This window comes from Electrophorus electricus, unplaced genomic scaffold (assembly GCF_041902795.1).
Source record: "Electrophorus electricus isolate QZ-2024a unplaced genomic scaffold, ASM4190279v1 Scaffold63, whole genome shotgun sequence".
Lineage (NCBI taxonomy): Eukaryota > Metazoa > Chordata > Actinopteri > Gymnotiformes > Gymnotidae > Electrophorus > Electrophorus electricus.
Genome location: NW_027658780.1, coordinates 307,421 through 318,073, shown reverse-complemented (window position 1 = coordinate 318,073; position 10,653 = coordinate 307,421). Strand labels below are relative to the sequence as shown.

Here is a 10,653-nt window from a genome sequence, read left to right as displayed (position 1 = left end):
CAGTGTTGAATCTGCCGAGACAGTCAGCACGCCTTCTATGTATGGGTATGAGGCAAAAAGACAGAGGGCTTTGTACACATGCTGGAGAGTTTCCTGAGAGTCTTGTGATTGAACAAAGCTGGTCACTGATTGGAGCAGGGAGGGTGGAGAGAGGTATAGCGCTGAAGTCTGAAATACAGGTAAGAGAAAATAATGAATTCTAACATGTTTATTGACGTGCAAATGGGATTGCAAGTGACTGTTTTGTTAATGTGTGTGTGTGTGTACCTTCACTTAAGGAATTCTTTCCTGTGAATCTGCTGCAGTGAATCTGCTGTGTATTTACTGTTTGTGCCTGATTCGATTAATTAATTCAGTCAAACCAAACCACATCCATACAAATACATTTCACATATAACATTCAGTTGTTAGACACACTTAAATCAAATCAATTACTGTTTATTTTTACTAAATGAGCCTTTAGATGCATTAATTAATATTCTAAATGAAACACATTCATGAATGAGGTGTGTGTGAAAAGTGTGTTCCTATATACCTTTGCTCCTCTTTTAACATTCAGTGACCTGTAGTCACCCAAAGCTGAGCAGAGGACCCCAGGATTCCCAAACCTACAAGGATATGCAAAGCCTTCAGTTAGCAAAACATCACAAAAGTCATTTTGACTAAAAAGCCCAAAACAAACAAACCGTATTAGATACATTTTACATCTATTATTGGAATGCAAAACAGTGCACAAATGATGTTACTTCAATAATGTTGCACCATTGTTTCTAAAACAGAACAGTGAATATTATAAACATCCATGTCCTATATAGAATTTTTTAAAAAGAAACCAGTGAATTTATGACTCATTTTCATTGTCTTGTAGCCAGCTACAAAACTTTAAATCTTTCTGTTTTGTCATTTATGTTGTCTTTCTTTTTGTTGTCCAAAGTAAATCAAAGCTCAATTTGTAAATTTTATTGTGTGCATATTTTAATGATGTCTTACCCTGATTTAGTCTCCTAATTATTTCAGAGGTGCTGTATACAAATTCTTGCACATACCAGTACAGTTGTTTGCAGCTGCACTGTTTCTATGTTCTGTAGTGCAGAGATTTTGCAAATTGACATTTTTGTACAAAACAAGTCCTTAGCCAGTCACCAATATTTGCAAGCAGAGGTTTATTTACATTTATGCATTTGGCAGATTCCTCTACCAAGAGAGCTAAAGAGGTAGATGAATCTAGTGTTAGGAGTCTTGCCCAAGGACTTTAATTGGTATAGCATGGATCCCCAGTCCCCCGGGGGAAGCAGGTCTGTTACCCACTACACTACACCAACCTTCTTTATATCATTCACAAGTGCACACACTGTGAATTGCATTGACACGGAGCTCTGGTGCAACTGAGCTGGCAGAGTGGTGTAAGATAAAAGTCAAATGTCCAGGGGATCCTCCTTGCTCCGTCTCCCCTCTTGCACAGACCCTGACATGCCACATCCTGTGAAGCTGAACTGGTACACAGCACGTATGCCCAAACCACAGGTTAGCACTTCAACCACAACTGCAGGTAGATTGAGACAAGCAAAACATTAGAAAAACAAAAGATCATTTACTAAATTTCAGCAGGTGATTTGGGTCACAATAATATATTTGTGTACTAGGCCACTTTTAGCACAAGATAAACAAATTAACTTTTAAAAACTAAGTTAATTAAGTTTACAGTAATAATGAATAATAATGAAGATACAGCATTGTTTCATAGGTATCAGGTGTGGTATTCCTCTTTGTGGTTAAAGTGAGAGTAACAAATGGTTTATGGAGCTATTTCCAGGGAAGGTAGTGATGTCAGATTTTTAAATTTAGTGTAAATTCACTGAATGTCAGTGGGTTCCCAACGACCTTTCTTTCTTATGACACCCTATATACACATATGTCAGTTCAGATCAATCATTTTTTCCATAATTTACTGTGTTAAGGCTGCCATATATTTTTTGTACCACTTTGATGTGTAACTTCATAAATAATACACACATTGTATTTACAGTACATAGATCTATTTTAAAGAGTATCAAGACAAGGCAGGATGCATGTGCAGATATGAGTGACGTTTATTATGGGCAAATCCATAATAATCTTTAAAATGGTCCATGGTCAAGTAGCTGAGGGAGAAAAACTAAAACCTGAATATGGACCTAAAGCAAGAAATAGTAGGAATCGATTACCACTGTAATTACAGCAATGCCTGGCAGAGAAAGGCGGAGATATGCAAAAAAAGGGGAGAGGGCGGAGCCTAAATGGAAAGCAAAATCAAAAACAGATGCACATGACGCTTGGTGCTATGGGAACAATGATGCCAGATAATTGTAGGCAGTGTTATGATCACTAGGAACATCACTCAGAGGTGTATGCATATCTCACCTCTCTTTTTGTTGCATATTTGAAGAGCTGGCTGGACACTCCTGAGTGTGGAATCATGGGAGGCGGTTGTGTAAGGTGGGGCACATCGCTCTGCCTGTGCTTGCTATTGGCCCACTGCACGTCTGTCTGCTATGCCTTCCTGCCTGACTTCTGGTCTCGAGTGCTGACACTGTCCTGGAACTCCTATACACACCAGTACATGACCGAGCAGGCTCTGCTTAATGTAACCATGGAGACACTGAGGATGGTGCCTGGACAGGACTTTGGCAGTCCGGCACAGGTAGGTGGAGATGGATATTGTAAATTAAATGTGCTCCCTTGTGTCAATTAAAGACAACTATGATTGCTTATGGTTTAGCTTTGGGGAGGGATAATAAAATTTAATCTCATGAATTCTGAAAATTTTCACTATTTTTGCTTTATAGACTGTGAAGGTAAATCTTTTTTTCAGGTCATATTTCACAACCTAATTTTGCTGATGTTGTAACCACAGCTGCAGATATGACAATTCCATTCAGTTCCTCTTTTAGAATTTAGCAGCATTTCAGCTGCTCTCTTCTCACTTTGCTTTGTGTTTGACATATGGAGACATGCTTTTGAGTTCATTCGTAGATCTGCATAGATAACCTCTAACACGAAGCTTGGAGAGGAGTACACCTGCACTCCATTGGCTGCCCAACCCACAAGTGTGGTCTGCTCTCAGGCAGGCCTGGGCCGGGGGTTCTGGCGGTCTGTGGCTGACGTGGTCAGAGCCAATGCCGACGTGGACTTCGGGAGCACTACGCGTGCTGACCCAGCGTACCACTTTGACTCGGAGAGAGTGGACGAATCCACGCAGGTGCTGCGCGAATTCTGGAAGCAGACGCTTCTCCTGGCCCAGGAGAAAGAGCACCAGCAGGCCAGACGCAGCCTGGGACGACTCTTACACACCTTACAGGTGTGGCTTCTTAAAGGGATGTAGCACAATGAATAGAGACTAGGAGGGTGCAGGTAGTGACATGCTGATTATGCTTCCTGAGAGGAAATTGTAACACTGATGGCATGGGTGGCAGAGTGCCAAAGAGGGTAAGGTTTGCAGAATCATAGGAAAGAAGTGATTTATTTACTTAATGTTCACCATGTCACAACAGATGGTCCTCTAACAGTAGGCATTAAAGCAACTCATGGCACCCCATAACCTACAATAAACTGTTGATTTTGTGTGTGTGTGTCTGTGTGCAGGACTTTTATAGCCACAGCAACTGGGTGGAAATGGGACAACGTTCTGAGTACCTTCACCTTCTCCACCCCACAGAACCTGCAGTACCTGTGGCCTCAGGTGATCAGTATGTAGATAACAAGACACTCGCAGTGTGACGTAGTACAGTGAAAACTCCTAACAGGGTCAGTTTAAATACCCATTCAGCAGGTGCTTGTGTACATGCAAGTTGCTATGAGTTCCTGACCTGCTGGTTTCAGAGGACACACCCACCTGTGCTGCGTGCCACCGATTCAGCTGTTATAACAATCTACTTGACAAGCTGGTGAGCGGTTCTCGTGAGCCACTGCTGACCACTGGCTATGTGAACACATACCCTGCCAAACCCACAGGTACCTCTCACTCACACCTGGCCAGCTTTAACACTGTGGACACACACACAGCTCCATTAAGCCACAGATCTATATAAAATCGAAAGATATTTACCCACTGCTGAACTAAGAGACATATAGCTAATATGTCACGCCATACCAGTGATTATGGATTCCAGTGCTAGAGGCTTCACTCATGGAGAGCAAAACTCAGTGGTGAATGATGCACTTAAACTGCAACTGAATTAGCTCATGTGTTAAAGATCATATTTAGTCATTTTTATTTGATCAGGGAAGTCACCCCCCCCCCACCCCCCGACCCCCAACAAACTTGTTTTAAACGCTTCTAGAAGAATCTATGTAGGTAGATACTCAGACAAGATGCCGGTGTGTCATAGGGAAGTGCAGCCATGGTGGTCTTCTGGACGGCAGCCGTCACCAGGGAGCGGAAGGTGGAATTAACAAGGACAGCACCTCCCCTCTCTTCTCCCCGCATCACTATCTCCACAAAGAGGCTTCGGAACTCGCTACCACGGCAACCCTCAGTGTGCTCCGAGACCTCCGTGACGAGGTTGGGCCCAAGAGCTTCCTCAGGTCAGAGGTCAACATAAATCAACAGCATGAAGACTTTACAGTGCTCGAGAAAGGGGGTTACCATTTTGACTTGACTATAGTTTGGAGCACACAATAACGGAGGTGAGGTTATGTGTCTGTTGACAGGGACGCCTTTGGTCATTCTAAACAGGAACGCTGTTGTATGAAGAAAAACGACAATTACGTTGAACTGAACTAAATCAAAATGAGTTTAATTAAATTTGACTGGATGTAACTGGATTCAATGGACCACAATTGAGTCGAGATGACTTGTCCTGAGCTACCCTCAGCTGCACAGTGTTGAGCTGTCTGTTCCACTCCAGGCTGTTCAGCGTCCAGGAGCTTCCGCCCTTGGTGATTGTTATGGACACTACGGGCAGCATGTTCGAGGAGATCACAGCTGCCCGCCTACGTGCCATGTCCATCATTCAGGCCAGAGCTAGGAGCCATGCACCCAGCCTGTCTGGCTCCTTCCTGCTGGTACCTTTCCATGATCCAGGTAAGAGCAGGATGGAAAAACAAGGACTCTGTTCTGGAATGTTCTGGAGCACACATCTGACTTTAGAATTATAACTGTTTATGTTTCACAAGCTTTCCCAAACTCTCTCTGACACACTTTTTTATAATTTATTATTAGTATTGTATAATGTATTATCACTTGATATGAAAAGTGGTGGGACATAACAGCTCCCACAGAGTTCTAAAGCAAGTCACTAAAAGGTCATTAGCATCCAAACAACAAAATGACAGTCAGGACATATTGGTCATATAGCATTTGTCTGTGCGTGTGTGTTGTGTGTGTATGTGTATGACTATGATTTTTCAGCAGTATGCCCAATGTGTGTGTGTGTGTGTGTGTGATGCTAAATGTGTCCTAAATACATTATTTTAGGTGTAGGTCCAGTGCAGAGGACTGATGACCCTGAAGAATTCCAGCAGTTCTTGGAAGAATTAATGGCTCTGGGTGGAGGGGATGAACCAGAGATGTGCCTCTCTGCCATTCAGGTAGCCATAGAAACAGAGAACAAAAATATACAGGATATAAACTATATGTAAACAGAATGTAAAAGAACAACAAAATAATTCTCTCCAGGATGGTAAGGTTTATGAATTGTATTTTTTATTTATTTATTTTTGTAATGATTATTTTCTGAAGCACCCTTGTAAACTGTAGATATTTAAATGAAACGCATGCTTTTAGGTAAACATAAACATCATATGTTTGTTTTTCCCTATATGCATGTGTGGTGTGTGTGGTGTGTGAAATGGTCTGTATAATAAATCTCAGTTAGCTGTATTTAGTCAAGAGGTCCCTGTCTGTTTGTCCTTTTGCATACCAACTATAATCCTATTCAGATATGTTTAATAATACTAACTTTACAGTCTGGCAGCTCATTCAGTGTGTTTGTGCATCTTCCAAATTCTAAAATTGTTTGCTTGAGCTGCATAGCAAAAGGGTATGTGTGTGTGTGGGGGGGGTGTTTGTGTGTTTGTGTGCCCATTTCAGCTGGCTCTCATCCATAGCCCACCGCAGTCTGAGATTTTTGTGTTCACTGATGCTTCCCCCAAAGACAGACATCTGTACAACACAGTAAAAGCGCTCATCTTAGAAAAACAGAGCAAGGTAACACACACACACACACACACACACACACACACACACACACACACACACACACACACACACAGTTACACTATGAGATTCAAACTCACGGAGCACAAAAATACTTTACAAGTACTCAGCTTCCTCTCCTTCATCAGGTGACCTTCCTGTTGACTGAAGACCTCAGTAATAAAGCAAGTGGGAGGGGTATCCTAAAGAGGAAGAGGAGAGAGATCCTGTCTCCTGATAGGTTCTCTCTCTACTCCTCCCTGGCCTCAGTGTCTGGCGGTATGACCATTTTCACCACAAACAAAGACATCCACAAAGCCTCAGCCATTGTGGAAGACAGCACTACTTCTCACAAGGTACAACTGGACACACCAACATGGACTTTGGGGAAAAAAAAAAAAAAAAGCTACAGCAAAATCATTTTCTAAAACCTCAACTGAAAATCATTATATTACTACAGATCTGCAGTCAGTAAGTTCTGCTTCATGGGGCTGCCTTATGATAGATGTGCGTTCCTATGGTCAGGGTGAACAGCCCAGATGTGTTCCTATGGTCAGGGGAACAGCACAAATGTGTGTTCTGGGGACTCATGGTTTTAACTGCCTCTCTTCTTCAGGTGACTCTGTTTCATGCAGAAAGTGAGACAGATTCTGCCTACACATTCACTGTTGACCAAGCGGTGAAAACTGTCACACTCCATGTTGCTGGAAGCATCATGCAGTGTGGCCTCATCAGCCCTACAGGTAAATTAGATAGATAGATAGATAGATAGATAGATAGATAGATAGATAGATAGATAGATAGATAGATAGATAGATAGATAGATAGATAGATAGATAGATAGAGACAAATTAATTGCTTGATTAATTGATTGATTTCTCATAAAGGTGTTCATCAGGCTCTTCTCAGTACAGCTGGGCCTCTGGCCGAGCTGGAGCAGTCAGGGGGTCTGTACAGAATCTGTCTGCTCCCGCCTATAGAGCCTGGCCAATGGCAGCTCACTGTTACGGCTCATGGATCAGTCACATTCAGTGTCTTAGGTAAGAGGCTCAGCCCATTGTTCTGTAAACAAAGATCATAGCATTGCTGAGTCACCCTAAAACATTGGATTTTCCTGCTATAGACCCCTAATCTACATTTATATGACAGACCTCTATACTTTTGGAAACCTGCAGACTCGGTCTTTGTTGTCTACTTGTTTTTAACTTGATTGTGCTTTGGAACATATTGAAATGACAAAAAAAGCTCTGAAAGACCTGACATTACAAAAATACCTAACATTACATGCATTCAGGTTAGTGTTGGGACTGTCTGTGTTCCGTCCCTAGGTGAAAGTACGTTGGAATTCCTTTATTACTTTGCACTCGAAGTGAGTGACACTCACCCAGGACTGAGGAGAGTGGAAGGCAGCCCTATTGCAGGTGGGGCCAAACCTGGGGATTTTTCTAGAAACATACACCTGTCCAACTAATGTGGCATTCACCTGTAGAGTGAGATAGAATAATCCTATAGCTCTAGATGAGTTCTTGAATTCGCAAAAAAACCAACCCTATTTTATTCTGTTTTTATATTTGATATAATCATTTAGATTTTTTAATATTTAGTTTTCAAATAATTGACAGATTTTTGAGATGCCTGGTTGGGGGGTCTCTGGGAAATTGAGTCAGTTTTTTTTGTTTAATTATAAAAGAAACATTTCCTACAATTAAAAAATTCAAAATTTATTTCCCTTGAACATTAGTATCTATTTGCTCTCCAATAGGTGTACCAACATTTTTAGTAGTGGCTGTAATTGGCCTGTCCAGCACTGATGATGCCACATTTAGTCATGTGACCTTGCTGGGGACCAGTGGTCAGAGCTTGCAGAAGGTTTTGCTGAATTCATCGAGTTCCACTTGGTCCGGAGAAGAACTGGTGGGCAGAATAGACTCAGTTCCCAGATTGCCCTTCAGTGTCTGTCTGTCTGGCAAGGATGGGAAGGGAAATAAACTTGAGAGGGTTTCCGCGGAGACAGTCCAGCCCACGCATGTACAGATACTGGTATGACTTCAGAGGAACAAAACAAACGACACACAGTGCAGCATCATAATCAATGTCATATGAAATCAATATGAGTCGGTATGAATCCAGAACCTCCCTCTCTCTCTCTCTCTCTCTCTCTCTCTCTCTCTCTCTCTCTCTCTCTCTCTCTATCTATCTCTCTCTCTGTCAGATACATTCAGCTCCTCCTCTTCGGGCAGGTCGCCGCACCACCGTCGTCTTTGAGGTGTTTAACCATGGTCCTGCCCGCCACTTCACACTGACTGCAGAAGATGACCGCCATTACCTCTCCCATAGCAAACGGCACAGGTGAGGCCAAAGCGGCCTGCTAGTGAAGTGAAACCAAGCGCAAGACTAAAAACTTGAAATTTGATATGTTTGCATTAAACCCTGAGTGATCAATTTAATGATTGAAATGTGACTCAGTAATATTCATTAAATCACAGTTTGAATGAAGACTACTCTCTGATGCAACAGTACTCTTCATGGCAGGTTATCTGTAGGTGAGAGAGGCTCTGTGACAGGGGAGGTGGAGGTTAACCCTCCCCGCTCCGCCACGGCAGGCCAGACAGTCACACTGACCTTCACGGTCCAGGCACAGGACTCATCTGACTCAAACTACGCTGTGGTCCCTCTGACTGTTCTGCCAGAGGTGAGAACTCGACACACACATGAAAAATAACACTATGCTGGTAACAAATGACTTTACTTGTTGGTAACACATTTCAGTATGGCATGCATCGTGCCAAACACATATAAGCAATTATAAATGATAAGAGCAGTTTTATATGGCATTTAAGTCCTTTTAATACAGTACATGTAACTGGGCTATACTACTATACCTATATTATTGTGAAAGACACAAATACTGAAAGATTGCATTTAACAAATGTACCAACATAAGCTTCGCTAGATTCAACATATATTGGAAGTCACACTTTTGCACATATGTCACACTTTTCCACTTTTCCTTTTTTATTTCTCCAGGAGCAGGATATGTTTCCTCCGGTGTGTACTGTAATGCATGTGGAGCTGGCCTGCTCTTCTCAGTGCTCTCTGGGCAGCTGGAGTGTCTCCCTGGCAGTGAGGGACAGGGGTCACTCTGGCCTGGGCTCCATACAGCTGGCTGTAGGACAGGGCACCCTCACGCTGCTTCACGAGGAGACCACAGGGAGAACCAAGAGCCCTCTTGTGCAGCTCCATGAGGAGACCACTCAAGGGCATGAAGAGGTCACAAACCACCAACACAACAAATCACGAACAAGACTTGAGCATGGAGCTCACAGGCTGGAAATGGCCAGATTATTGCAAGGTGACCCTCCACTGAACATCACTGATTGGTCTGGGGGGAAACCCGTGATGCTGCACTATACTGCAGGCTGCTGTGTGCCTCGTGCAGAAGTGGTAGTGGGGGACCTAACAGGCAATATGAGGACCTGCCATCTTACAGCCAGACACCAGAGGGCGCTAAGAGAGAAAAGTAATGCACCAAATGGGACTACGCACACATTTCTAACTCTTGTATTGTGGATTCTGGCAGAATTAGAAACAATGTATTATGTTACCTAATGCCAAAATGCTTTAGAGAAGGGCTCTAAAGTCAGTAATAAGGAAATAAATAAAATGATTAAAAAATGTACTTAAATGGTGTTTAAATATTCACTGGCAAATATGATCACAGTGTTGTCTATAATACAGTACTTAATCCCATCAAGGGCATGGCATAATGAAAATATAATGTTCATGGCAATCGAGGATGTACCAAATGATCAAGGTCATTGTAGGTGTGAACTTTGTGGTGAAACTGCAATACATATGCTTCAACATGATTTCCTTCAAGCGTGGTCTTCAAATAGCTTAAATCATTGGTTCATTGGAGAGCTTCAGCAAGAACCAAAATGCAGGTCTTTAGCAATTTTGGAGTATAAATGTAAATTCCTTTAATTGTTCTACTCACTTATTATACTATTATGCATGATGTAGTCACCACAAACAGTAAATTATGTTACTATATTCTAGCATTGTAGGACTTTAATATGTCACTTAAGATGTTCTCTTCTTCATTCTTAAAACATTAAAAGTTTATAATGTACAAATCTTGCTACATACAAGATATTTCTTTAAATTATTATATAATATAATGTTTATATATATATATATTATATAATATAATTATTATATAATATAATTTTATAATGTTTTAGCCATTTTAAGTGAAGATTTGAATGTTTTGTGATTTTGACCTCGTTATCATCTGATTGTTCAGTAGGGAGTTCTGTTCCCCTATTTCTTCTCAAGAAGCAGAGAGTACAAGAGTTCTTCAGTGCATGTATTCTGTTGTAAATCTCAAGGGTAGGACAAGGGGGCCACTTCAAACATTCGGTCTAAACATTACTAGTAGATATGATTATTTTTTGTTGAATCAGTTCTTTCTGAAA

General features: G+C 41.7%; 1 protein-coding gene across 1 annotated transcript; it reads left to right on the top strand.

Annotated features, from left to right (window-relative positions):
• The first annotated feature begins 1,470 nt into the window (after positions 1 to 1,470).
• vwa7 (von Willebrand factor A domain containing 7) lies at positions 1,471 to 10,312 on the top strand. The gene is made up of 17 exons (XM_081709570.1): positions 1,471 to 1,524; positions 2,426 to 2,680; positions 3,104 to 3,337; positions 3,622 to 3,718; positions 3,859 to 3,990; positions 4,368 to 4,563; positions 4,887 to 5,062; positions 5,456 to 5,568; positions 6,071 to 6,187; positions 6,325 to 6,531; positions 6,792 to 6,918; positions 7,063 to 7,215; positions 7,504 to 7,596; positions 7,938 to 8,215; positions 8,388 to 8,524; positions 8,708 to 8,867; positions 9,203 to 10,312. The coding sequence occupies exons 1-17, from the start codon at positions 1,471 to 1,473 to the stop codon at positions 9,782 to 9,784; spliced, it is 3,111 nt and encodes a 1,036-aa protein (XP_081565696.1). The 3' UTR covers positions 9,785 to 10,312.
• Positions 10,313 to 10,653: the final 341 nt, after the last annotated feature.